This window comes from Phycomyces blakesleeanus (genome assembly GCF_001638985.1).
Source record: "Phycomyces blakesleeanus NRRL 1555(-) unplaced genomic scaffold PHYBLscaffold_4, whole genome shotgun sequence".
Lineage (NCBI taxonomy): Eukaryota > Fungi > Mucoromycota > Mucoromycetes > Mucorales > Phycomycetaceae > Phycomyces > Phycomyces blakesleeanus.
In genome coordinates this window covers 1,453,702-1,480,597 of record NW_017265137.1, presented here as the reverse complement: position 1 = coordinate 1,480,597, position 26,896 = coordinate 1,453,702, and the positions used below count along the sequence as shown (strand labels likewise).

The following is a 26,896-nucleotide window of genomic DNA, read 5'->3' as shown; positions in this document are numbered from 1 at the left end:
CGTGGATTTTGGAGTTATCTTGGTACTCCTGTATAGACCACAAAACACACATACTCCCTTACATACTCATTCATTCATTCATTCACTCAAAAGCACTTGCACTTGCACTTACACTTACACTTATACGCACAACCATAATCACTTACTCTCTCTCTCTCTTTCACACAAACCTGCATTATTTTATTTTTGCTCACCCAAAATCTGACCTTTATCTCCCAGCTATACCATATTTCTTCTCCACCCTTTTCCTTCGTATTTACATTGTCTTTCTTTTTTGCTTTATTTTGTACAGATTCTCTTGTTCTTTATACTTCTTTAAATAATATATACAACTATATATATATATATATATATATTCCTTTCTCTCTTATTATTTTATTATTGTTATTATTAACAAAGTGGGATTATAGATACTTTTTTTATAATACCCCCTTACCCTTCTTCTCTGCCTCGAGTATAAATGTGTGAACCTAAGATATATTTTGAAATTGAGAATCATAACATGTTATTAATCAACGAAATCACATCTTACCTTGAAGAGATCCATTTGGATTGTCTTTAGGGTAACAAAATTTGCCCAACTCCCACCCTCAGTTGTGTGATTGTACTCTGCAGGTACCCAATCAATCTTTTACATAGCAACAAATCAAATATCAAACTTCAAATCTGAAAATAATAGATGAAGAAATAGATAATATTTACTTGTTTTTCAGTGTCAGGAGGAAAACTTTCAGAGTGAATTTCAGCTGATAATGAATAAGTACATTCGGGAGGGTTGGTGGATAACATTGATCCACAAGCATGCATCTTGAGTAGACATGCTCGAATGTGCTGTTGGACACAAGCTCTTGTTTGGTTTGATCCACTTTGTTAACATCAAGAGAGAGAGAGAGAGAGAGTTTAAATATATATAAAAGCTTTTTTTGTAATTCGTTAAGGCTTACTCGATAGACAGAGGAACATGAGAGCTTGACTGATCGGATAATGACTCTACCTCAAACACGAACCTTTCAAGTGGGCGTTGTTGAGCTGATAAGACAACCAGAGAAACTGAACGACAGGATCCCTGTTTCCCATGATTATATAATGATTATATCAGTACATTAAATAAACGTATATGGTTTTTAATAATACTAGTAATACTAGTAGTAATAATTACGTGACCTTTGTCAATATTGGCCGAATTAAAGAAACAAAGTCGGCAACATATTGATTGACCCCAGGATGGGTCATCATTTGAACCGGTACATCATATTTTTTTCTCAAAGTAAAGGCATCTTGAACATTCAAATTAGCACACCTGTAATTATATATATATAATAAATGTTTGTACCATGAGGGTATATATTGCGATGATATAGGATCTGATGAATCCACACTTGGACTGTAACAATGTGATTGAAATTAGCGATTATTGAATTGATTTGTACAATAATACTTGCGAAAATCACAAAGGAGATCAACGACTTCTAATTGATTTCAAAAATAAAAAGATTCCAGGTAAATGACTTGATGCACAGATCTTTATAGAAAACTTGCTAGACCTTGCTTTGTATTGTAATTCATAATAACAAGTATTTAATTAATTAATGAATAAAAATAACAATTTTACTTTATTTTATATATATTTATTTATTGAATTGATCTTATTGACCAAAATAAAATCAAAAACAAGAAAGGAGAATATCAAAAAAGCTTTAAACGAAATTGGGTCTAAGCTTTGTACAATAGGCATCCTGAGTAGACCAAATAAAGCAGGCTTGTGTGGTTTTAATTTGATTCTTTTGGTACTTGATCTGGACTAATAACTTTGACATTGACTGCATCAATTGTCTGTACGATATGATCTTTTTGACGACGGACTGCGATTAATAGAGATCTTTGGCCGGGAGGGCTGATTGCAAGCGGTGGGACAACGAATGGAAATACCAGCTGATCGCCTGGTCCACCTCCAAGACTAACAGTTCGATCAGAGTTGAAAAAAATGGAGACAGTTTCGGTGGGAGGAGTTGTGGGTCTAAAGGTCTTTAAGTATATTGTAAGTACTAGATAAATGTCGTTATCATTGGTGTTGCTAGCTAGATATATATTTATTATTATTCTTGTTCTTGAATATAAAATAATTACCACATTGACATACTGTCCCGTCACCCATACGGTTTCGTTAGTAGGATAGATAATGTCTATAATATGTATTTAATAAACCAGAACGATGATAAACAATTCAATCAGATGATCATTATTACCTCCTTCTGGATCTTTTGGATTAATAACCTCTACAGAATCCTCGGTAATCTTGGAAGCCAAAGAGGTACCAATCAAAAAAGCAAGTAGAATAAAAGAGCGCATTGCTTATTGTGTATGTATGTGCGTAGAATATGAAAGTAGAGAATGGAAAAGAAATCAGATATTTACTCTCGACTTTGGTCTTATGTTCTCCCGTTTTTTATTCATATATATTCATATATCGCTTGAAAAATATGTCCATAATCTCCACGCATTTTTTTTAAAAAACCATGTATATTGCGTGGGGCATTGCACATGTATAGAACCAAAAAGTCCATGGGATTTTTTTTGCAGTACTAGATTTTTATCTTATGGGCAATGAAAGAATAGTAACCCAAAAAAAAACACTTGCTTAGGTCAAGGCATTTGTATTGGCTTCTTTAATATCTAGTTGTTCTTGCTATCAGTACTATTTTGATCATTTAATATAAATGACCTTTCAACATATTATTGTGCAAATATATCTGTGTGCATCTTTGTGGGGTAGATAAATATTCTTAAACATTAAATTTATTGAATCTTATTGGGTAGGTTTTTGATAGAATAGGCATATAAAGAAAGAAAGAGAAAGGGCATAAACATATAGAGACGCAGAGAAAAAAAAAAGAGAAATAGTGAGATTGCCGTATAATAATAGCCCTTGGAGTTTGTTTTATAAGCATGACGGAATGTTTCCAATTTGTAAAATTTCAAATAAATGACAATAATTTACAGCCATACACACACACACATTTATATATGTGCACCATTTACATTACATACTATACATCTTAATATAAAGGTGGTTCAAATATCCAGGTAATTGGCAAAAACTAAGACAAGCTACTAAAACAAATCTTTGAATTTTAGGGTCTAGCTAAATGGATCTTCCAAAAAGAGATGGTGCTAGTAAATAATTGGGTAGTTTCTTTCTTTCTTTCTTTTAAAGTTTCTTTCTCTTTTCGTTTTACGATGTAAAGATGTGCTAGTAGATGTCTATTTTCTGATGAGTATATCAATCGTAAAAAAGCTATAATGGCCTTTTTATGCTGGATCATTTGTGCGACAGTCTTTTGAGATTCATCTCATTTTTTTTTCATTTAATTGTCTTCATTTCCAGCGTAAGTTCTACTGTAATTTACTTTAAAAGGTAATTTCAATGACAGTGTTTGTTGAAAATGGTACTGTACAACCGCAAAAGGGAATCATTAGTTCTTAATTGGACAAAATGATATCATAATGAAGACATGTCTATCACACAAACTATTAAGAGATAGAGAGGAAAAAGCATTTGACATTTTGCTGACAAAATTCCCCTTAATTATTTCTTAGCCTTTATATATATATATATATATATATACTTGCTCTTCTTTCATTCTCTCTGTAGAATGCAATAACAGACGCTCACAACTGGCCTTCTATGAGTTCTAAAATATCATCAATATTACCAGCGCATCTCAAATCATCCAAAGACAACAACAAAACCATCTCTCCACCCGATCCTTCTCCTCAAGCATTTCATCCAACCGCACCATCTGCACCAGCAGCAGTAACCTCAGATAATCAAGACCGCCTTAGACAACAAGGTCTCATACCGTCAAATGCATCGAGTACATCAGGATCGACCGTGTCTGCACCCACCATCTTATCTTCCAGACGCTCCTCCCAGTCCAGTCTACCATTCTATGAAGGAGGCGTACGATCAAGGCACACTAAATTTGTCACTTGGCTAGGAAGATTTGGATTTATTGCGAAAGGAATAGTATACGGCATTATCGGCGTCCTCACATGTACAAACGCTACCGGGGCGTGGACACCAAACGGAAGTCAGAACAATGAGTCTCCACAGGTACAATAATAATACTTGTAAAAAAAATAGCAACAAAAACTAAACTTGTTGATTCGATTTGATTCGATTTGACTTGGTCTTTTATTTATTACTTACTCTTGTATTTGCTTAGGGTGCTTTTCTTTTACTTGGTGGAATACCAGCCGTTGGTCGTCCTATCCTGGTGATTATGGCTATTGGCCTAATAACCTATATTATCTGGAGGTAATTATATTATTACTTTAACCCTGTTATCAAAAAACGTAAAAAAAAAAACAAAATCTCATAATAATTGTAATATTTCAGATTCTGGGAAGCAATTACAGGACAAGGACAAGATATCAATATGGGAAAAAAGGGAAACTTCTTTCGGTATCGTCTGTCCCCATTTGTCAGTGGCTGTGTCTATGCCGCATATACCTACTATGTTATTCAAATGATTTATCAAACTGCAGAAGAGCAACAAACCACAGCTTCAAGTAAAGAGTTTCCGGCATCCTGGACTTCATCCATGATCGGAAGAGCCGGTATTGGTGTGCTCGGTATCGCATTTATTATTGCAACCATAACCCAGCTTGTGAATGCGATCACAGGAAACTTCATTACAGATCTAAAGACATCCGACCCTAATGCACGCCGCTGGGAAGCCATTATTGTTCACACTGCTGGCCGGATTGGCTTTGTGGCTCGCGGTGCTGTATTCTGCACCATGTCAGGTTTCTTTTGGGATTCTCTTGCAAAACGTAATGAGTCTGGACGTCAGAATATGACTGCCGCCGCTCTTTCTAAATTAGCAGAGAACAGAGCAGGCAGAGCATTTATGATCATACTTGGAACTGGTCTGGTAATATACGCCTTGTTTGCCATATCGAATGTACACTATAAATACTTTCCTACCCCACCACCATCGCGTGTTGGCGTTTACTTGGAAGAAGATCAGAGAAGAGAAAATCACCAGCGTCACCTGAATGAGGAAGAAGAGCGAGAACGTGCAGTAAGAGAGGCGCAAGAAAAGAGAGAACGTCAGGAAGAAAAAAGAAGAAAACGCAGAAAGTATATGTTTTGGTTACCTAAAGAGAAACCTACTACAGAGCTGGATCCTGAGCCTGCTGTTAAAAATACCCCTTGGTGGAAGTTTTGGGATAGACCACAGCCTACTGATCTCGAGAAAAGTTAGAGTCCAAGAGCTTAACTGAAACGCTTTTGTATATCCGAAATCCTTTTTCTTTTACCATCTATAATCTAATACTTTATTATATCATTTTATTTATTAAATCTATATCATACTATATATACATTTACACACATCACCATACATTTTGAATAAAAATAATTCAATAACCATAAATCATATTATACAATTAATATTCATTCCACAGTCATTTGGAATGGATTATCACTCAAATGCCATCACGAAAATTTGTCAAAACCTAGACACAATAACATCCCCGTGGATTACATTTGTAATATAACATATTATCAGATCATATCATATTAATTCTTTTCTTCTTCTTATTATTATTCTTCTTCTCTTCTCCATTTAACTCAAGGCTATAAACCCTCTGGCTCATTGATATACAAGTAAGCGTTTCTTATTTAATATGTTCAAAGAAACTTTATGGACCATACATGTGGTGATTAATTTACGCATGTCAAAAGAGAATTTATTTTGGCTTCAGGCACACCGACGTTTAGATTCCGCAATATAAAATTTCAAGAGCAAGTTACTCGTTTTGGTACCTATTTTTCTCCCCCTCTTTTCCTTATACACGCATTTACATTTATATAAATTTGCAAGATCTCACTGTCTTCTTGATCATTCCTCATTCTACTTTAAAAGAATGACATTGAATTCCACACAGTTTGTCTCTTGCCGAAAATGCAGAGAAGGAAACACGGATTATTATAGACTAGGTGTCAGAAGTGAGGTCAACAGCGAACACCACCTTTTCCATGCTCATCGCGATGATACATTACAATCGATCTTGATTCGTCTGTGTGAGCAGTACCCAAAGGAATGGTCAAAAGGAATTGTCTACTATTTCTATGTTGATTTCGGTGGAAGTTACTATGCGGCTGAAGAATCTATCTGGTTACGTGGTAAAGATCACTAACGATTAGATCTTGTTATATATATATATATATATATATAAATTTATGAATAATTGTTATACTTCAAACTACTTGTGTAGACAGAGACCAAATTCTGGTTTCTACTTATGAAGACAGTGATCTGATCCCAAACATTAGCATGAATGCAGGTAAAAAAAAAAATCAATAGAAACAACTATAGTTATAACTCGTTAGTACAAATAATTTGACATGTACAATTTATTAAAAAAAAAAAAAAAAACCAATAAATTAAATCAGTTCACGCCAGTTTTCGGAATGAAGTATCCCTCTTACCACACCAAGAAGAGGGTGTACAGACAATGGTTCAAATGGAAAGAGCACAGAGAGGTGGTATTCTTGCAGATGACGTGAGGATCCTTTACACACGCATATATACAATGATTTGTAAAGAAATTTCACTAAACTTCTTGCTTTTTTTTAAAAAAATGTATACTATAATTTCTCTTCTATTTTAGATGGGATTAGGAAAAGTAAGAAACTAAAGGATTATGGAAATTGACACAATGAGCAACGATCTGAAGGAATTATACATATATGCGTGTGTGTCATCTAGACAGTTCAGATTCTGGCGTTAGTTATGCGACAACAGCCGAAGCTTGCTGTTCGATCGTGTACATTGGTGGTTGTACCTACCCGTGGTGTAAGATTATATTATATTTTATCAAATAAAAATAGCGATCCGCATATATCTAACAAAACCCAAATATGGGATCCTTATTAATGTATAGGTTGCTGACCATTGGAAAGCAGAAATAAGAAAAATGACAACTTACGGAAGTCTGCCATATTTCTTTTATCAAAACGAGACAGCGCCTCTATTGGATCGTAAGTAAACATGTTTTGGCAGGTCTTGGGTGTGCAGATAAACATATATTCTTGTCTTTTAGAAAATTGTTTCCGTATTGTTATTGCAACCTATGATCGCTTGCGTGCCGAATACACAAAACAAAAAATGAAAGGAGTACCGTCTCCCTTGCTCGACTCTGATTGGCACCGTGTCGTACTAGGTATGTTTGAACATATATTGGAGGTTAATATTGCATTTGTACAAACTATTTGTTTTGTCATATATATATATATATGTAGACGAATCGCACAAAATCCGAACTGCATCTTCACAAGTAACATTAGCTACCCAAGAACTGTCCGCAAAATATCGCTGGTGTCTTACTGGAACCCCACTCCAAGTAAAGTGATTTTCTTATTTTACACCTTCTTTTTGAACTTTGTGACTCATCATTATTTCTACAGAATAATATCTCAGAGTTACATCCAATCTTCTCGTTCTTAGGAATACCAATGGAAGTCAAAGAAAAGAAACAGGTGGAGTATATGGCTCGTCTTCTCAAAAAGCACATGATCCGTCGAACAAAGCCAATGCTTGAAGCGGCCCTAACTATCTTACCCCGAGATGAAATCCGCATCACACTTGAATTCTCAAAACCCGAAAGAGCTTTGTATGATTATCTTGAGCAGAATGCATACCGAGAATACGTTCGCATGAACTCATTAGGACAAAGAGAAAATGCAAGCGCAAATGCCGCTGTACTGTATCTTCGCCTCAAACAATGTAAGATTCTTAATATATAATCATTCAATTGGTATTCTGTTTTTGTGCAAACCGTTTTTTTTGTGGACTGCGTGTAGTATGTGTACATTTCCAAATCCTACTAGACAAATTCGAAGATTTGATTTCAATGGCAAGCTCTGAGGATCCTCAACAGTTTACAGCTGCCTTGTGCGCTACGGAAGATCAAGATGTCAATCAAGCACAAGGGAAAGAGACTACCAACGAAGCAGAATATGTTTTTGATATTATTGAAAGCTATTAGTAAGTAATTCAGTTATGTAATCAATTGAATTAAATATGGGCTTATGCAAGACATTATCTGTAAAATAATATAGCGATCAGTTCGGGCTCCCAGAAAATAAGCCTGATGTGGAATCTCTTCAGAACCTGGCCTTTATCGAGAATTCTACAAAAACCGTCTGGTTGCTCGATTTTCTGAACAAAACACTGAAAGCCAGTGCGACGGACAAGATCGTAGTTGTTAGTCAGGTAACAATTTTTGATGAATATATTGATCTGTCGATTAAACTCATTAGAGTAGTTTGTAAACGTTTTGGATATCATTGTTCAAGTTTTAAAATCGCGTAACTTGAAACATGTTACATGTAAGTAGATACCTTGTTTGTGGGAACCCGAAATTCATTGCATTATTTAATAACATTTCTTATGTAGATAATGGTGAAATGTCAAATCATGACAGAGAGGATGGCCTAAGACAATTCAATTCACACCCTGATGTACGAATTATGGTTCTATCCCTCAAAGCGGGTGGGCTTGGATTAAATCTGCAGCGAGCAAACCATATGGTTATTATGGACCGATGGTATGTAGTTACTAAAAAAAAAATGGGGGAGGGGGGGGGGGGGGGCAATAATGTAGTTTATTTTTGCTAATGTGTTTCATTTGTATAATTACTTGATATCATGATAGGTGGAATCCAGGTATGCGTATATATAAATATATTAAAGAAAAGGTTAAGAACATTCAACACATACTAATATTCATGCTATATATCTTGATGTGATCCTAATAACTCAGCTACTATGGGTAAGTAATAAAAATAATATAAATGCGTGAAAGTTTGCAAACAAGCTGATATCTATCCATCCATTATTTTAGACCAAGTTATTTCTCGAATACATCGAATGACACAAACAAAGCAAACATACATTTATACTGTAGTAATTAAAGACACGATTGAAGAGAACTTGATGGATGGTATACTGGAAAAGAAGGCAAGTAGTCAAGCTGGATCTTTTTTTTTAAAAAAAAAAAACAAGAAAGAAAGAACACGCTTTTCTAATCACCAATATAATAGAGCAAACTTTTCAGTGCAGTAGTAGACAGTCGTGATGAAGATATAGATGATGGTTATTATCCAATGGATGAAGATGTATAAAACAAAATACGAATTATAGGTTATAGTCGTACATATTGGTGTAGGAAAGATTTCAGCTTATATTATTACTTTAGGGGCATCAAAAATCTGAAGGCCTAGTAAATATATTTCTAATATATAGTATTGGATCATTTGAGTAATAAACTAGTATTTATTTGTAATACATGTTGAATAGCGTAGGCTGTGTATTTGTAAATCTGGATGTCTTTATCTTGTAGAAAATACAGATAAACACACAAAAGAAGCATAATAATTCTATCCAACCTTACAGTTATTTTCGGAATAAACTGTTCGTAAATCGTTGTATTTCTACACATAAGATGTAGTAAGTATATTTAGGCAATCTATATATAAAATAAAGCTTATATTTACCAAAACAAACAGTTCTTCCAGTAATTTTGAAACGCCTTTTTTTGATGATCTTTAGTACACACACACACACACATACAGTGTTGTTTATTGACGCCCACATGGTATACACTAAGAGATAAATATTAGTATTAAATATTGGCTTCTTGCAACGCTTGAGGGTTTACTATGTAACTCTATCAGTTTGTATGATTGTTTCAGAGTATACACAGATAAATATATATGCAGTATCAGTAGTATATTATTTTCCAAGATGTATTAAACATTCTGGAATTATAGTTTTATTCCCTTTTTTGTTGTGACAAGAATATCTATTTGACCAAGCTTATTTAATCATGCAAAAAAAAGGGTCAGGAGTAAACTAGCCTTGCAGTTTTGTTTTCTTTGATGCAACCCAGAGATATTTCTTTTTTTTTGTTGCCTTTATCTGTGCATAGGGGTGACGCATTCTCAGTACGTAAGCATATGCTACTTTGCGAGCATTGAAATACTCTCATCATCTTGATCTCATACACTATCATGCACTCGTAATGCCCTCTTATCATTCTTGTCCAGATATTCAATCTACAAGCGATGGCTCACAGCCTCAGCTACCCGTAGGATGGCTTATAACTGGACGTAGATGTTCAGCTATGGAACTCGAAACAAATATTCGGACCCTCGGAGAACTCTATGATACACTTACCGCCCTTCGTAATCAACTCCCAAGTCCTATAGCAATCGACCTAGAAAATAGTCATTTGTCCCCTTTCTTTGATAATGTACCTCACAAACCAGATATTACATTGACAAGAAATAGCAGCTCAAGTTTGAGTAGTCTACCACAATGTTCAGGCTTGGAGACACCAATGTATGAAAAACTGGCAAAATATCCAATGACTTTGGATAATTACCCAAGCACAATCTATGAGCCACTTGTTCGGTTACACCTCAATTGTACATCTTATCCTCGGACAGACAAAGATGCTTTTATTGAAGCGCATCGTACAGGTAAGATAAGTATAGACACGTATACGTGTCAGCTTAACATGGTATTCTTTCTGACACTCGAATATATCTGTGAAAAAAAAGGTAGTTTTTCTCATCCGGCACTGACCTGCGCAATGTACGCTCACAGTGCCATCCACTCATTGTATTGTCATCCTGAGGCTATAATTGAAGCTTACCGTCCACTACTTTTTCAGATGGGAAAAGATTGTTATGATATGAGCCGTGATCTCTTGGAGTTTGACCTTGTCACTCCAGAAACAATCGAAACACTGGTACTCATGCACCTTTATCTTGTTCGGGTCGGTGACCCTGACTCTGTTGGTGAGGCCAGCAATCTTTTGTGTCTTGCCATTCGACAGCTGACGATGCTTCCGAAACGCGGCAGACAATCCGACAAGATTAATAGACTCTGGGCATGGGTAGCAAAGCATGATCTAGCTCAGGCTACCCGATCTCACACATCACCTTTATTACCAGTTGACCATCCAACCCAATCATTATCGTATTGTTTCCCAAATTACCAAGATATTCCATACTCAGTACTAGCTATAGAAAAGGCAGGCCTGAGTTTATTGGCCGAGTCTTTCCAGCAGTCTTCTGTTGCAGTCAGTTTAAACCGATTGGAGGAGTGGCGAACAAATGGCCTACTAGCTCTAGGGGAACTCAACTTGATGTCAGGATACTCGTCGATTACTAATCTCACGCATCTAGAAGAATTATACTTCATCGGTCGCTTACATATTCATGAAACCGAAATGATGGAAGCTTTTGGGTCTGACGAGAGTTGGTGTCACAGTACTTGGGATGATTACTTTAACGAAAAAAGGCAAGAAAGAGAACATAAGATTGAAAGGGCACTTGAAGCTAGTATGCAAGCTGCTTTTGGTCTGGTGGGAGTCACAAAAAAGTACTTTGACGCCAACTACCTGTGCCGGTTTCCAGAGGTATTGAGCGATACTGTTATTTTCAGCTTACATTGCAGAGAGAAATGAAACTAAGGGCATATTATATTCTATAAGACTATAGAAACATTGTCAGCGGCGTGCACCATGCTGTACTTTGGAAGCAAAATGTCAATTCAACCAGTCGCAAAACAATCAGAGGCAGCTCTCATCTATTTAGTAAATTCTTTTGAATCCACGCCTTCTTTGATGCACAATATTTATGTTCGCCAATTCGTAGAAAAGTGGCGTACTTTATCTTGATGTTGTTTGTATTTCCTTGAGAAAAATATGAAAATCATCTCAAATATTGAAATATAAGAATAATATATATATATATATATATAAGTAATCGTTTTTTTATTCTTATTCTTATTAAGAAAAAAATATAGCTAATTTACTTTGAATGAATCAGCAGTTTCCTTGAACATTGAAAACAACAAGGGAAACCCGATGAGATTATTGTCCCCAAGTCTGATATAGTAATGGCGTGCAGCATGGGATAGATCAAGCAAAATACTCATTCGATATTGAGTCTCGAAAAGCCAGAGATTGAAAATAAAATGCAGATTCTTGGGATCGTATATACCAGCTCCAGCCTGAGGGTCAACATGGAACACAGCAGGGCCTCCAAAGGAAAGGTCCGTGGGCTTTGTGATAAAAAGTGTCCTCAATTTGTAGTAAAGTAAGCTGTCAACATCAGCTGGTGCAATAAGATTGTTTTCAAAGAGGGCGCAGGTAAACATGAAAAAAAGTAAGATGTGATAGTTTGGACTGGATATATCGCTTTTGGTGTATTCTCTTCGCTCTTTGTGGGCCTGTCTGTATTTTTTAGACACGAGTTCAAAGTTACGTTCGAGGTGCGAAAGTAACACATTATGCCAAATACTTCTAATCGGATGGGAAAATAGAAGTGTCAGTTTGTAGCAAAGTTTAGTAATCAAGTCGGCAATCAATACATTCGATCGAGTGGTAAATCGTGATTCTCTTTTTATTTTAATTTGTTCAACGACTATTTGGATTGGTTGAAAGTTTATTTGAAGTGGTTCATTGAGCATTCGAACTTGTTGTTCAAGAATTTGAAGTTGCTCATCGAGTGCTTGAATTGGCTCATTGACTGTTTGGGCCGGTTCATTAACTATTTGAGCTGGCTCATTGACTGTTTGGATTGGTTCATTAATTACTTGAGCTGGCTCATCGACCGTCGGGATGGGTTCATTAGCTGTTTGGATTGATTCGTCGTTTATTTGTCCTGGATCATCAGCTGTTGGAGCTGGTTCGTTGGCTGCTTTATCTTCTAAATTCAAATAACGTTTTTTGAGCGCAGGGACAAGATAGCCAGTCTTCTGGAGATTCTCCAAGGGCTGATCACAGAATATATGGCTGAAAAGTGTAATGAATGATTTGTCAAGCAGGAATTCAAGTGAAGATCCGAAATCCGGAGATTCTGGTGTGCGATAGTAGATCTCCTTGGCTAGTCGGTTTGAAACTGAATTCAGAATGCTTTGGTTAATATTGTTTGTTGTAGAGCTGTAGCAATGGCGGCTGAGAAAAGCGACGGCAGCATGAATAAGGTTATCGAGAGGGTTGATGAGGAAGGGTTTGATTAGATTGATATTGTAGTCATGAAACAGTATTTGGTAAGCCAATTGACGGTATAATTTTGAGCATGTTCCAAGGTACCAAACGTCGGCAAAACGTAGATAGCTACTTATTTTGAGAACTAGTTCAAATGGAAGGTCAACAAGACTAATTGTTTTTGTTGAATTTGACATATTTTGTTGGGTAGTAGTAATGGAGTAGTATATATATGTATGTATGTATGTATGTATGTATGTATAAAGAAGGAAGAGAAATATGAAAAATAAAGTTTTTTCTTTTATATAATTGATGACGTTAATTTTTAGTATTCTTTTTAGAGACTTCTCTAGGTCAACTTTGCTTTATACTCTCATAAGATAAATTACCATCAGATATCTTGATTTCTAGTCCAGAATAAACCATAATAATAAAACATTAGATATATAAGTATTTCCAAATGTTACTTGGAGACTTTATCTTTACATAACAGCTCTTTACACGTTAACTTGCAAAAATCAAATTAATACCTCTCCTGTCCACCTCGCAGTGTCCCCATTTTTTTTACAGATAAGATGCGTTTCCTGAACACTGCATAAGTCTGGTGGCACAATACACCTATTCTAGCTGTTGTATTACATTATTTATACAAATATAGATTTGTGAAAGCATACAACAAAGAAAATGTAGAAAGGAGTTTATTAAAATGGTTTACAATAAGCTAAAAAGTAAAGAAGGAAAAATATAGGTGCTGGTATGCGAGGTAATTAAAACAAATGCAAATGCGTTATTAATAGGTAGAGTGAAAGGGGGAAGGCGAAAGGTTTTGAGGAAGCTGATGATCGATCGGAGGATGGTGAGGAGGTGAGGGAAGAGATGTGAGAGTAGAACTTGGAACAGAAGAATCAAAAGAATCGATGCTACCACTTCGACTGGCCAATGGACCACAGACAGAGCGAACTTCTTGGTCCATAACATGTACAAGATTCTTGGCCATTTCAAAATCATAAGCATACCCTGTTGAAATTTTGGAAATATCTAGAGAACGCTGCATGCACCGGACTGCAAAATCTCGATATTTGTCGTCCTTATATTTCAAAAGTTTGTTGTATACAATATTGGAAAACAAGAGGCCCGCAAGAGGTATATTGCAGTCATCTCTATACTTCACCATAATTTCGACCGAGTGGGTAATAAAATAGGCCGAATCAATGGAAGTCTCGAGGCAATAAAGTGAAAATTCACTGGTCGGCATATGATCTGACGGGAAAAATGGCTGGTAGAGCAATATTTTGTTGATATTATAGTGAACATTGACATTAAGGATACAGAACTTTGCGAACTCTTTTATGTCTAGATGGTAATGCTTGTGATCATCATGTGCTTCCTGAGACTCTGATGCACGCGATATACTCTCGTTAGCAACGAAGTGAAGATTTGGATCCTGCCATTCGGGTGGAAGATCATCGTGAAACTGTTCAAGTCGATCTTGCATTGCCAGCAAATCAAGAGGTAAGTTTACATCAGCCTTTCCCGTCGTCTGTGCTGCCAAGAGACGGGTCATCACATCGTGCCGAAGAACCTGGAGTTTTATGAGATAGTACCACACACTCCATATATAATAGTCCACTGTTCCTTGGAATATCTCTTTTTCTGACCCTGGATTCATATCGTCTTCACTCGGCTTGGGCAGTGGTGGTGGGAGTGGACAGTGTGGATAAAACTGACTAGACTCAACAGAGGTTGTGCTTGAATTTCCTTGGAGGACACGATACCAGGTATTAAAGTAATACAGACACCACACCAATATGCTTTCTTGTCTTGAGAGTTCTCGTCCATGATCATACAGGCCAAGCTCTTGCGCCATGGTGAACGCAATCCACTCATAGATATAGATGACTCCAGGGTATCCATTTTGGTGATTAGAGTAAGAAAGTAAGAATGCTGCCTGACAATTGTCTATTGAAGGCTCATCAAAGCACTCTGAAAGAAGTTCTCGTCCTTTGAGAGAATACGCAATTGAAAGGACTTTTCCCATGTTATATTGTGGAGACTCGTGGGAAGGTCTCTTACTCCACACATGAAGTTGGAATGCATTGCGTGCTGCCATGGAGCAAATTGCATACACGAGCACAGTAGAAGGTCTCTTTTCTGGGTCTGGATCTCGGTAGCGTTTCATAAAATCGACAACATCTATAATCGGAAGACGTATTGATGAACAGCAAGGAGTACGACAGTATAATTCAATAAGATCGTCTGTAAGCTCAGTTGAAATATCTATTGGATAATCTTGTGGGAGTGCATAGGTGGGATGAGACCATGTATTCCACACGGCAAAAGAGAATCCAGATGAAGTATGTATCGAACTAGTGTCATCCAGCTCTGCCTCCCTTGCCAGCCGTTGACGTTCATCTGACATTGGCGGTGAAGATGCTGGCTGGGGAATTGGTTCTCGAGGTGTGATATGCATGGATCTTTTGAATTGATCTACAAGTTTGGATAGATCACCATATGAATTAACTGTGCTTTCTACAGAGAGTCCCTTGCCAGTAGAAGTAATCTTCCAAGCAAAAGGTGGCAAGGGCTTTATCTTTAGTGAGTTATTAGCTCGAGCTGAAAAATCGCGAGTCTTTTGGGCAAAGTCTTTCGCAATTTTGTCAATTGACTCTTGCCATTGGTCCATAACTTTGTTCATGGTAGTGAGCACTTGTGATACGTGATTTGCTTTGGGCTCAGTTTTCATGTAGGTACATTCGGTCCCATTGTCAGTGCAGCGCCCACACCGAGGCATTGTCAGATCACATTGCTGAAGGTCTTTGTAGCACTTTCCGCACGGATAAATGGAAAAGCTACTTGTGGAGGCTACGCTTGGCGGGCGTGGTCTCATATCTTCGTCCCGCTCTGAGGTAGTATCTGATGCAACAGAAATTGAAGAACGATTATCAGAATGTTCTGACATAATAGATGGTGTTTCCACCTCACTTCCAGGCGTGGCTGAGCGTTGGGCTAAGCACTGGAGTGATATGCCCTTTAGTTCTTTCGGCATAGTTTCTGCTGATTTGAGTCGGTCGCCAAACTTCCTTATACGGTCGCCAAGCGTTTCAGTTGCTTTTTGGAGTTTCTTGAGTGTGGGTGCAGCTTCTGGATAAGTACAGTTGATACCTCGGCGCTGACAACGGGAGCATACTGGCTTTTGACGATCGCATGCATGTCTATAGGAAACAGCGGAGTTTTGTGTGAGATGGTGCTTGGTGTCAATCTACATGCGTAATAGTTGCCTGAATCCTCTGCATCGAAAGCAAGCAGCTCCCAGATTGTTGTGGTTAGACAACTCATTGGACGCATCAGCCATAAATCGTTGCTATCCGTTGTGGACGTTTTACGTCGGGTTTGTAATTAGCTTTTGAGAATTAAAGGCTGCGTGTGGATCGAGCCTCGGATGGAAATGACTTGAGAAAGGAAAGTAGAAAACGGGAATTTGGCCAGCAATTAAAAATAAATACAAGTGTGTGCGAGAGAAAGACAAGCGGATTGAGCAGGTACATAGTGAATAGCCAATCAAAATCAATACGCCACTCTATTTAGAGCGCCTGTGTCTTGCTCTCTATTCCTTGAACTTCAAGAATACCCCAATGGCATCCTCGGTAAGTTCTCCGCTTCAACAAACGCACGCGCGCACACGCACACAGACATACACACATACACACACATTTTAAGGTGGATCAATTATCCTTTTGATGCAAGTAAAGAGAAACACGTTTTGGGATCATCATTCAATAAGCTGGTGTGACTTGTTTCGGTTCACAAAGCATATGTTTTTTTTTAAGCCTGTGTGACAGAATCAGATATCGCTTAAGAACGTTGGGAAAATCATCATGATTCCGTTTCGGCACCCCTCTGTTTTATTATTCAAACTTGGTACGATGAAAACAAGGCAGCGATATTATGGCCTATGCTTTATTCTACCTTATTTTACCTTTTATGTAAATATATATATTATTTGGCAGCTTCTTTAATTGACTTGATTTATCAGCTCTTCTTTCCGATACTATATATAGAAATACTCATATATATATATATAAATACTTATAATACTTATAATACTAAAATATACAGCTCCTAAAAGATTTACCCCTTCAATTGTTTTAATTGTTAGGGTTCATGGAATTAAGTCATTCCAACTGTTCACATTCACTAATCTCAATGTTATTATTATTCACAGAGAAACATAATAAAGCTGATCAGATTATTTCAATGCAACACGTTTTTATTAGACTTTAGAATCGATGTGAAGACAGCCAATTCCCATTCGATAAACAATGTCACTTTTTGGGATTGAGGGATTTTATTTCTTCTTTATGTGTTGGATGAATAGTCAATAGTTTTTTTTTTATTAATCGAATATTTGAATTCCATAGATAATATCATCTAAGTACTAATAGACTTTTCTGGTTTATTTTTAAGGACTTGCAAAGTTAAACAAGTATTACATATATATATTATATTGAATCAATGGAGCAAGTATAGGACACCTACAATTCTTTATTTTGCAAAAATAATAAAAGGTTAAGAAAAACTACAAAAGATTGTACAAGCAGATTGAGAAGAGAAACCTTTAGCCGAATATCATATGTGCTTTAAACAAACAAGATATCTTTGCAAATTATCTGGTCAATAACTTGAGACAGCTTTGTATATTTTGTATTATATAATTCCAAGAATATCCCGAATAATTTCAGTAAAAAAAATGTGTATTTCCATGAAATCTTTTTAGGGAATACAGAATATTCTGTATTTAAGTAAAGGGTCTTTGCATCTATATTTACTTGTAAGATTGTCTTAATATCTCTAAAGAATCGTGGGCTTATTGAGCAAATAAAAAAAACTTGATAATTCGGTAGAATACCCTATTGGCTAACATTTCTCAGTTCTCATCTTGAATGCAATAAAGAAAAAATCGTAGCTTTGGCTTCAGGTTACTTGAAGTTTGCTTTGAATTTTCTTGTAAAAATTGCACCATTATTAATGTGATCTGGAGCAAAATAAATCTTAACGGTAGATGGAGTTAAATGAGAATAATCAACAATACAAAGCAAACTCATTGTATATATACAAACATGTGTGTGTTTTGATAGTAATTGTTTTTTTTATTTGTTTATTTAATATACTATACTCTATGGTTCTTGTAATTATTAAAATAAAAGAATGTTTCTATGTTTGTTTGTTTATTTTTGGAGACTTAATATCAAGCTAGACATCTCAAAAAGAGTGGGTATAATCTATGTGGAACCCGAGAGAAAGAATCTTGACAAAGAGGTAGATCTTGATTTAGCAGAATGTGACTTTGTAACCCTCGGCATTGCACATGTAAGCGGAAGTGCTGTCATCAAAGGCCCAGCTGTAAGCATTAGGACAGGCTGCCTTGACTTGTTTTGCGTAATCGTTTCCGGAACATGTGAATTCTGTGTCGTATTCACCAGTACAGCATATCTCGGGGGTGCCGAACTTGGTGCAGGCACTCATGCAGCCAATGACGTTTCCATCCGTATCCTTTGATTCGAAGCCTTCTGGACAGGAAGGAAGAGTAGAGCAATCAGAGTTGCCACAGAGGAATGCATTACTGTCACCGGTAGTTCCATTGGTTTGACCATTGATCGGGGTGATACGAAGAGGCAGGTTGTAGCCATCGACAAATGAGATGTCATAAAAATCGTTTCCAGTTGGACCCTTGAAATAGAATTCGGCCAAAGAGGCAGGTGCACCGATGCCAGCATAAGTGCAATCATTGCCGCTACATTTCTTGCGGGCCCAGATACGGCCGGCCCAGCCATTGTCAAAGACGAACTTGTGGCTATCTCCAGCATCAACAGTGATAGATGAACCATAGAGTTGACCGTTGGCAGTGTTTCCAACATAAAGTTTCGAGTCGCAGTTGTTTTGAACCAGAACATAAGGATTGACTGATCGTTCGGCGGGTGCGGCAGCAACAATGCTGGCCAAAAGAGCAATGCTTGAAAGTACAGAGAATTTCATGATAAACTTTATGAAAAGAAATGTAAAATGAAGGGAATGTTGGTGTTTGTTGAGAAAAAAAAGTGATGCCCAACACCCCCCTTGATTTATATATACTTTTTTTTTGGCTGGAACAATTCATTGACTTTAACTACAATAGTCGACAGGTCCCACTTTTCTTCTTATTACTTGAGCCTGAAAGTGAGAAGAAACCCAAATGAATCCAAAATTTCACCAATCTTTGATGATAATTCACAACATTAGAGTATCCGATTGGAGAGATAAAAAAAAATTCAGTTGAAACTAAGAATTGAAACATATATCTCCAAGACATTGCAGCACTTGTTTCAAAATCCTATTGGTTTGGTCTAGACTTTTGACTACGAAAATACATTTACAATGTATGTATATATATACTATTCATTTCAACATGCATGACACATATCCAACAGAAGGGTGGGTAATTTAGTTAATCTGCAATGTTTTGTTTCTTTTTTACTACAACGTAAAAAAGGAATTCAATAAAAATGATCTTAATTGATTATGTTTCTGAGAAAAATATCAAATTTGTTGAGATCTTCAGGACAAAAAATCAGAGAAGGATCAACTTACTGATCAATGTCTTCTATTGGCTACTTAAAACAATCTGTTTCATTAAATCGCTTGGCAATGAGGTAGTGAAAGATTGGTTTATTCCATGTAGCCAAGCAATTGGCGGCATCTCAAGCTTTGGCGGCCAGAATAGGGACTCCAAAAGAAAAGAAAATATCTTAATCTTCATTTACATACAAAAAATGAAACTTGGGACCGAGAAACATTATATTATTTACAGAATGAAAACAAAAAACTTTATAAATTACATGGGCTAAATAAAAAGATGTAATAAAACGGTCTCTATAGATTATTTAAGCTATATATATATATAAAGGACATCAATTGTAAAGAACAAATTAATATAAGACTACAAGTAAATAATTATACAAGGTTGATTGGCTATGTAGTGTAAATATTCGACTGAGTGACAAGAAAATGAATACGGGTAGAAAGACAAATTTATTAAAAAACAAATAAAATGTGCTACTTAACTACTTCGAAGTTCGTTGCGATGAGCGATACAAGAAACACTGGTGGATAAAATTCGCTGTGTCAGGTCCTCCTCAAACACGAAACAAGCTCTCGTTAGTATTAGGCGGCAAATACACCTGAACTAGCTGAATATTACGAGGTGGGGGAATGAGGAGGGCTGAATATACTGCTAATGTCTGCAAGCTGGGACTGTTGTTCTTTGTTCAAATTGGCAAGGGTGATGTTGTTTTCCAGGTTAATCAGATGCCATTTCCAAACGAACATAGACTTCAGAGATGAATGAAATAATTCCAATTCAAACATACTTTCAGATTTTGACGTAAATTTTGACTCATTAAGACTGCCTTCCTTTTCCTAACATACCATGTTGGAAAAGCTATGTACGTATGAATGAGATTTACAGTTGCGACTTTTATTTATATAAAAATTAGAAAGAATAGTCATACCTACATGTTTGAAACAATATATAGAATGAAATATCTAGTGAAATTTTTATCCTGAACTACTGCTTTCATTGTATCAATAGTGCTAATAGCCTGATTTGTATCGCGACTAGCGCTTAAAGATATTAGTAAGACCGTAACCTAAAAAAAAGGACATAAAACTTGCTTAAATCTAAAAGACAAGAAAGCATCAAATATCACATTGATGATAAGATTAGGGTCAACAGGAAAAGGCTCAAACTGTTTCATTTCGCAACATTGCAGAATAATATTATCCTAATGACTTTCATGGAGAATATACTTACACTCAGGTCTTTGGACACCATTTATCATGTTCACACAACCTGGCATAAGCAATGCATAAAATTATTCTTTGTCCGAAAACAACCTAGCTTTAGAAATAATATGAGAGCAGATTCAGCATTCAGTAGTATCGTTGGCGACAGTATCACCAGTATCATAATCAGTGTTGTCAGCTTTATTAGGTTTTTTAGTAACGTTGTCAGATACATCAAAGTTGTCATTAACAGAAAGGCTACTAGTAGCAAGGTCAGTAAGAGTAGACACGACGTTATCTGCAAAAGCAGTGGTGCTAGCGATGGCCTATGTCTCAAAAGTTGATTCTGATTGTTTCTATACAGAAAACAAAAGCTAATATCACGAAAGAGATGTTTCTACATAAACACATGCATTTACTAAGGTTTTAGCGTAATTAAAAATGTTGCCTATCATGACCTTCGCAACGCTCAAAACCTTATACAGAATTTATTCTAGGCTTTTGATGCAAGACGTGTTTTGCTCCAACAATTGTTCCATGACTCCCTGGTGCCATTACCCTTTCCTTCCACACAACATGGTCCAACCTCGTTCTTAAACAATGCCCGGATCGATAATAAAAGTCTCGCTCAAGCTACTACGGGTGCCTTTTGGCTACATACGGCTCCGTAGGTGAAGACACCCAATCTGACTCCTGCTTGCTGGAAGAGGGTTTGGCGACAAACCATCCCATACCATTGTCGGAATGTTTGGTAGAAGGCTCTGTAGAACTGCTTTTCAATTCGCGCTCGTCTCCACCATATCATCCCTACTACCATGCTGTCCACTGCGTGCATGTTGTGCTCTTCTCCAGTAGAAAACTCTACACACCTTTTCTTTTTCTGCCCTTCCAAATCCCGTGTTTGGAGCATCATTTTGGCTCGTCATGCACCCGAATTGGATGCACAGTAGGCAAGAGACGATCTCCTTCTTGGTGAATTCCCTAAGCGTTCTGATACGTCTGCTTCTCTAGTTGTACTGGTAGCTGTCACTGCGCACGCAATTTTGCGCGCTCACTGCAACTTCGTCTTCAAAGAGTTCCCTTTACTGGCCAGCGTGGTAGCGGCGAAAGCTTCGAGTGTGGTGTCACGAAATCTTGCAAGGAGGATGTCAGATATCGCCTAAATCCAAAAAAAATTCTTTTTTTTTTAAATGTATTTTCTGATCAATTTTTTAGCAGGTTATCCCTATCCTCACACCCGATATACTTTTTCACTTTTAATCATGCCCTACATACTCCATTTTTCTTTAATTAGCTGCGCGCAAGCGTGTCGGCAATAACCAATAAATAATACAAAATAAAGTATACTGAATAAAACTCGTACGATTGTAGGTTTAAATTCCAGTAATTAGGATATCGGTTGTCATAATTATGATTATTATGATTCAAAAGAAACTTATATAAGCTTTTGTAGTAAAAATGGCATAGAGAAAAAACACAATATTGAGATATTAAAATAATATCAAAGAGTGTGTGGCGTAATTGTTCTCAAGTCAAAATGTATTTTATACTTATGTGGTTTAATAGAGAGAGAGAGGTGGCTATATATGACCTACTAAAATTCCAGTAAGTCAGCGAGAGGGAGATTGAGATAATTGTTCCCAAGAAACAGGTACGGCCAATCATAACAACAAAAATAAGCTGGCTAAACTAAAAATGAAGTCTTTGTGCTGTTGAGATTTTCTGAGGGTTTTATTTGAATAGATTATATAAAAAAAAACCTTTGTATGTACATATAGCACATCTTGTAAATGAATATATGCGAACCTGTGATTAGCACCTGAAATCTCAATAAACATTTGGTCTCAGTAAATAACAATTACCCGTTTGTACCCAGGTGTTTCTTCTTTCTTTCTTTTTTTAAAGTAATGAAATAAAGGAAAAGCAAATAGAACAATGAGAGATGTGCCACAATAATATCCAAGGAATATCGGTGGTTTCTCTTTAATTTAGACACTTTTTATTATTATCACATTAAATTTTAATGTGTGTGTGTGGGATTTATCTTCCCACCTTTTTTTTTATCCCATATGAAATAGTATATATTTATATATTATTTCACTCTTTCAATCAATGAAAGAAAAAAAGAAATTGAGGCACAGAGGCTTTAACCTATTTCTATATAGTGTGTGGCTCTTCATTTAAATAAAATCCTATAAAGGTGTCGAGCTGTGATAATTTTTACCTCGAATCATCACCAAATGGGCTCTACGATGGAGTTCTCTAAACAATCATTGGAAATTAATTTGCCGATTACAACGAGAATTGACAAAATTTTGCCATTCCCACTCGACAACACCTCTAATAGCTGCAAATAGTTTTTGGTTTTGGGGTTTTTCTGGGGGAGGGGGATGTTGGGTTAAATGTAAAGCTTTATTCTAGCTACAAAAAAGCGCAATAAATTAAAATATTGGATTAAATGAGACTTTTATGAAAGACCAACAAAGTCTTTTAGTTTAAATATTTACGAGGTTTGTCATCGATAGTCCATGATTATGGATATCTCACAGAAACTAATTACATACCTTTCCTTCTTCTCCTTCTTCTTCTTCTAGTTAATCCTGTTGTCTAGAAATAAGTCTAATTCTTCCTTGATTGAGCAATAACTGATTTTTCAGTTCAATCATACATGGTTAATTGCCAATGGATAAAAAGATTTTATTTATATATTAGTATTATTGTTAGATAATTATAGCTGTTTGTAAGCTGTTGATTGAGATTATTTGGTAAAGATATTGAATATTAATGTCTCTAAAGTAGTGGTGTTACTGCATGTATATTTAATTTACAAAAGAAAATACAGCCCGGAAGTAGTGTTATTTGTACAATGGTATTACAGCCATGTTTTGAATTGTACAAGATCGATTGATATGTCTTGTATTTGACAAAAAGGTAACTCTACATAAAAAGAAAATATCTCATCTTGATGCTATTTCTAATCTCAATGTTTACACATTATCTTCTAACCATCTTACTACTACTACTATTACTATTTCTTTAAAGGCTTGATAACAATATAGAAGCTATATGCATATATAATGACAGTTTATTTTAATATCAAAAGATAAAGAAGAAAATATTTACCTTTTTACTAAGCTTTGCGACTCTTGGTCTTGGTTTTGGACTTTGTCTTTGGTGTGGTGGTTGTATTTTTGGTCTAATATTCTTGGCCTATATTTCAATTTGTAACCACATGAAGCTTACTCAGAGTAGATGTCTGCTTATGAGGATTTCTTCAGGTAACCGTGACTAGTCAGAATCCGGCAATACATATGGAGATGATGGGTGATGGTTATTTTGGTTCGTTTCTTTACGTAAACAGTATGAGAGAGTGATCTCCCCAACCTTTTTTGACCTTAATCCTGTCGGTAATTCAATTTACATTCAGACTTGATCCGATGTGAAAAAAAAAAAAAAAAAGGAAAGAAGGAAATAAAAAAAAATACTTCTTGAAGCTGTTGATGATTCAGAAATTTAGCTCAATAAATTTAATTTAATTTATTATGGTAGCTACGTCCACGTTTATCTTTAACCCTTTGTCTGTGATTTGATATTTATGTTGTGTATTAATATACACATACATTTATATATACAAACACATATAGATATACAAAACAAAGAAACAAACATATAATTTTATGTGTAATTGTTATTTTTGTGGTCAGACTATCCTAATGAGATTCTAGCTGTACCTTGTAGACTTGACGTATTCGTCTGTATAGTTTGTTGATTTTAGTATTAATATTACTACAATTGATTTTCTGATTAATGTATTGCACAAGAAAATAATAAAAATAATAAATAAAAATAAAAAACTGCCCGGTTGTTCTTTACACAAGTTGAACCTATTTATTGTTGTTATTTGGTAAATAGGATCAGTTGGTTTTTGTATTCAACTATAGTGTATATATATATATATAAATCTTTTTTCGGTAAATGTTATTTCTTATATAAAGCAATTCTTGGTTTAGGATTCGGATAGGTGCCGAGACTAGAGATACTATTGAGAGTAAGATTCTGGTATGGATTAACTAATACTACTATTATTCTTATATTTTAATTTTATTATACGAATCCCAATAAATAAAGGTATCAAAATTACGGATTTTACTACAACTATTATTATTATTATTATTATTTTACATTGCTAAAACGATTTTTTAAATATAAGAATTTATATATATATACATTTTAAACAAGACACGTGTAGGTATAGTACACATGATAGGCATGGGAATTACCAGACTCTCTCGCCTTGTACAAGTGGAATATAGTGGAGTAAGAGTTGAGTGGAGTTGAGTTGAGTTGACTGGAGTGGAGTGGAGTGGAGTGGTTTTTGGCTTGTGAGGACAGGTGTTTTTTGTATGGTGTTTATGGCTATTATCTGCATGGGTAATTTTTATTATTTTTATTATTTTTTATTATTTTTTTTTATTATAGTTGAACAGCCAAAATTTCATGTGAAATCTAGAAGAGTGTTGTCATTGTATTATGCTGTGCAGATTGTGGACCGTAATAAACGTAATAATAAAATATTGAAATTCTGGCTCCCTTTTTTGTTCCTTATTCTCTTACCATGGTTACAAATTCTCACTCTTTCTACGCCTGTCCACTTCGCTCTTCTTCACTTCTCATAGTCAACCAACTCGACCAAACAATCATCACTGCCACCGATGAAGTATTCGATAGCCTTGGCTACAGACCCTGCGATCTCATGGGACACTCGATTCTAACGCTCGCTCTACAACAACAACATCAACAACAGCACCAATATCACAATAATCAAATGCCTTCTTCTTGCCGACGCTATTACGCACGGCACGCTGCCAGAGGACAAGTTTCTCTAGAAATATGTGTTCATCATGATCCATTTGGAGCCACAGATAGTCTGGATTATTGGCTCATACGACTAAATGCCTTTGCTCCACAGCCAGCAACAATTCTTCGTTTAAGCCCTTATGGCACAATCGAATACTGCCAACCAGCACCATCCTTCCACCAGCTCACCTCTGAAATGCTAGGAAGACCAATAATGGGTTTCATTCACTCAGACGACGTACCCGCTTTTTGCGCGCACCTCAACAACACAGCAAAAAGCAAAACGCACACCGCAAGGACCTTCCGTACACGTTGGTCAAAATACGCCCTCCAAGACCTTCCAGAAGACTACAACAACACAAAACACTACGACTGGATGTCTCTCACTGCAGTCACAACCGGTCATCGCACTGGAAGTCCTACAGACGCCTTTCAATGCCGCCCCCTGTGCATTCTACAGCCAGTTCCTGGAGAAACTGTAATGGAACAAGCCAGGAGAGTCTGCATTGAGTATCTCCAAGGAATGGTTGGACAATGCGCAGAATTTAGCTCATCGGCAATGGACATGGTCACAATTGCTGTAATTGAAGGCTGGCATCAAGGCAAAACCTACAGTCTAGCCTTCTTGGCCCACCTCCTCGCCAGTCTCCTTGATCACGTGCAGCATCCTGCTCTTGATGCACCTTTGGGTGACAACATCCTCCTTGTTGATAACGTCAATAATATTGAGCTTCTTCGCTTTGAACAAGACGACCAAGAAAACGAATACCGTCGAGTAGAAACCTTACGAGAACTCGTCAAATCAGTCGAAAGCACCTTACTTGTACAGCACATTCTAAATTTCCTTGGCATGGCTGGACTCGTCGACCGCTCTCGATGTGTTACGGACATCCTTGAAACATCCCTCGACAAAGAATGGATGAGCTGTTTAAAAATGCAGACTTATGCATAGATTTACACATCACCATCCAAAGGCACAACTCCAAGCATTCCTTATCCCACCACCAAATCATTACTTCTCTAACCCTACTCCTACTCCTACTACCTCTTTGACTTTTCCCTCTCTATCTCTTCTTCTAAACATCCAGTTCATCTTATACACATATATACATTTATATATTTATATATTTATATATTTATGAAATCGA

At 36.3% G+C, this 26,896-nt stretch overlaps 12 protein-coding genes across 12 annotated transcripts; 5 read left to right on the top strand and 7 right to left on the bottom strand.

Moving 5' to 3' along the window:
• Positions 1–419: 419 nt before the first annotated feature.
• Positions 420–1,233, bottom strand: PHYBLDRAFT_164563 (hypothetical protein; the record flags this gene model as incomplete). The annotated part of the gene is made up of 5 exons (XM_018435033.1): positions 420–470; positions 533–628; positions 703–865; positions 945–1,066; positions 1,165–1,233. The coding sequence occupies 5 exons, from the start codon at positions 1,231–1,233 to the stop codon at positions 420–422; spliced, it is 501 nt and encodes a 166-aa protein (XP_018295707.1).
• A 537-nt stretch (positions 1,234–1,770) lies between these two features.
• On the bottom strand, positions 1,771–2,349 carry PHYBLDRAFT_60794 (hypothetical protein; the record flags this gene model as incomplete). Its single annotated transcript, XM_018440698.1, has 3 exons — positions 1,771–2,025; positions 2,128–2,183; positions 2,247–2,349. 3 exons carry the CDS (start codon positions 2,347–2,349, stop codon positions 1,771–1,773), a joined length of 414 nt encoding a protein of 137 aa, XP_018295706.1.
• A 1,336-nt stretch (positions 2,350–3,685) lies between these two features.
• On the top strand, positions 3,686–5,270 carry PHYBLDRAFT_141535 (hypothetical protein; the record flags this gene model as incomplete). The annotated part of the gene is made up of 3 exons (XM_018430611.1): positions 3,686–4,114; positions 4,227–4,318; positions 4,400–5,270. The coding sequence occupies 3 exons, from the start codon at positions 3,686–3,688 to the stop codon at positions 5,268–5,270; spliced, it is 1,392 nt and encodes a 463-aa protein (XP_018295705.1).
• Positions 5,271–5,934: 664 nt separating this feature from the next.
• On the top strand, positions 5,935–9,354 carry PHYBLDRAFT_185587 (hypothetical protein; the record flags this gene model as incomplete). Its single annotated transcript, XM_018439099.1, has 16 exons — positions 5,935–6,193; positions 6,286–6,354; positions 6,464–6,573; positions 6,682–6,696; positions 6,780–6,866; positions 6,955–7,051; positions 7,114–7,233; positions 7,313–7,413; positions 7,478–7,796; positions 7,901–8,057; positions 8,132–8,285; positions 8,338–8,401; positions 8,469–8,623; positions 8,828–8,843; positions 8,916–9,031; positions 9,115–9,354. 16 exons carry the CDS (start codon positions 5,935–5,937, stop codon positions 9,193–9,195), a joined length of 1,920 nt encoding a protein of 639 aa, XP_018295704.1. The 3' UTR covers positions 9,196–9,354.
• A 740-nt stretch (positions 9,355–10,094) lies between these two features.
• On the top strand, positions 10,095–11,759 carry PHYBLDRAFT_164559 (hypothetical protein; the record flags this gene model as incomplete). Its single annotated transcript, XM_018435032.1, has 3 exons — positions 10,095–10,554; positions 10,636–11,498; positions 11,574–11,759. The coding sequence occupies 3 exons, from the start codon at positions 10,095–10,097 to the stop codon at positions 11,757–11,759; spliced, it is 1,509 nt and encodes a 502-aa protein (XP_018295703.1).
• Positions 11,760–11,887: 128 nt separating this feature from the next.
• PHYBLDRAFT_141532 (hypothetical protein) lies at positions 11,888–13,270 on the bottom strand (the record flags this gene model as incomplete). The annotated part of the gene is made up of 1 exon (XM_018430610.1): positions 11,888–13,270. The coding sequence occupies one exon, from the start codon at positions 13,268–13,270 to the stop codon at positions 11,888–11,890; it is 1,383 nt and encodes a 460-aa protein (XP_018295702.1).
• Positions 13,271–13,863: 593 nt separating this feature from the next.
• Positions 13,864–16,425, bottom strand: PHYBLDRAFT_164557 (Zn(2)-C6 fungal-specific transcription factor; the record flags this gene model as incomplete). The annotated part of the gene is made up of 2 exons (XM_018435031.1): positions 13,864–16,285; positions 16,337–16,425. The coding sequence occupies 2 exons, from the start codon at positions 16,423–16,425 to the stop codon at positions 13,864–13,866; spliced, it is 2,511 nt and encodes an 836-aa protein (XP_018295701.1).
• A 1,976-nt stretch (positions 16,426–18,401) lies between these two features.
• On the bottom strand, positions 18,402–19,106 carry PHYBLDRAFT_60788 (secreted thaumatin family protein; the record flags this gene model as incomplete). The annotated part of the gene is made up of 1 exon (XM_018440697.1): positions 18,402–19,106. One exon carries the CDS (start codon positions 19,104–19,106, stop codon positions 18,402–18,404), a length of 705 nt encoding a protein of 234 aa, XP_018295700.1.
• Positions 19,107–20,303: 1,197 nt separating this feature from the next.
• PHYBLDRAFT_60787 (hypothetical protein) lies at positions 20,304–20,863 on the bottom strand (the record flags this gene model as incomplete). Its single annotated transcript, XM_018440696.1, has 4 exons — positions 20,304–20,525; positions 20,556–20,580; positions 20,622–20,755; positions 20,777–20,863. The coding sequence occupies 4 exons, from the start codon at positions 20,861–20,863 to the stop codon at positions 20,304–20,306; spliced, it is 468 nt and encodes a 155-aa protein (XP_018295699.1).
• A 168-nt stretch (positions 20,864–21,031) lies between these two features.
• Positions 21,032–21,726, bottom strand: PHYBLDRAFT_141528 (hypothetical protein; the record flags this gene model as incomplete). Its single annotated transcript, XM_018430609.1, has 3 exons — positions 21,032–21,217; positions 21,375–21,455; positions 21,553–21,726. 3 exons carry the CDS (start codon positions 21,724–21,726, stop codon positions 21,032–21,034), a joined length of 441 nt encoding a protein of 146 aa, XP_018295698.1.
• Positions 21,707–22,151, top strand: PHYBLDRAFT_60786 (hypothetical protein; the record flags this gene model as incomplete). Its single annotated transcript, XM_018440695.1, has 3 exons — positions 21,707–21,837; positions 21,903–22,038; positions 22,107–22,151. The coding sequence occupies 3 exons, from the start codon at positions 21,707–21,709 to the stop codon at positions 22,149–22,151; spliced, it is 312 nt and encodes a 103-aa protein (XP_018295697.1).
• Positions 22,152–25,506: 3,355 nt separating this feature from the next.
• On the top strand, positions 25,507–26,700 carry PHYBLDRAFT_141526 (hypothetical protein; the record flags this gene model as incomplete). Its single annotated transcript, XM_018430608.1, has 1 exon — positions 25,507–26,700. One exon carries the CDS (start codon positions 25,507–25,509, stop codon positions 26,698–26,700), a length of 1,194 nt encoding a protein of 397 aa, XP_018295696.1.
• Between the last annotated feature and the right edge of the window lie 196 nt (positions 26,701–26,896).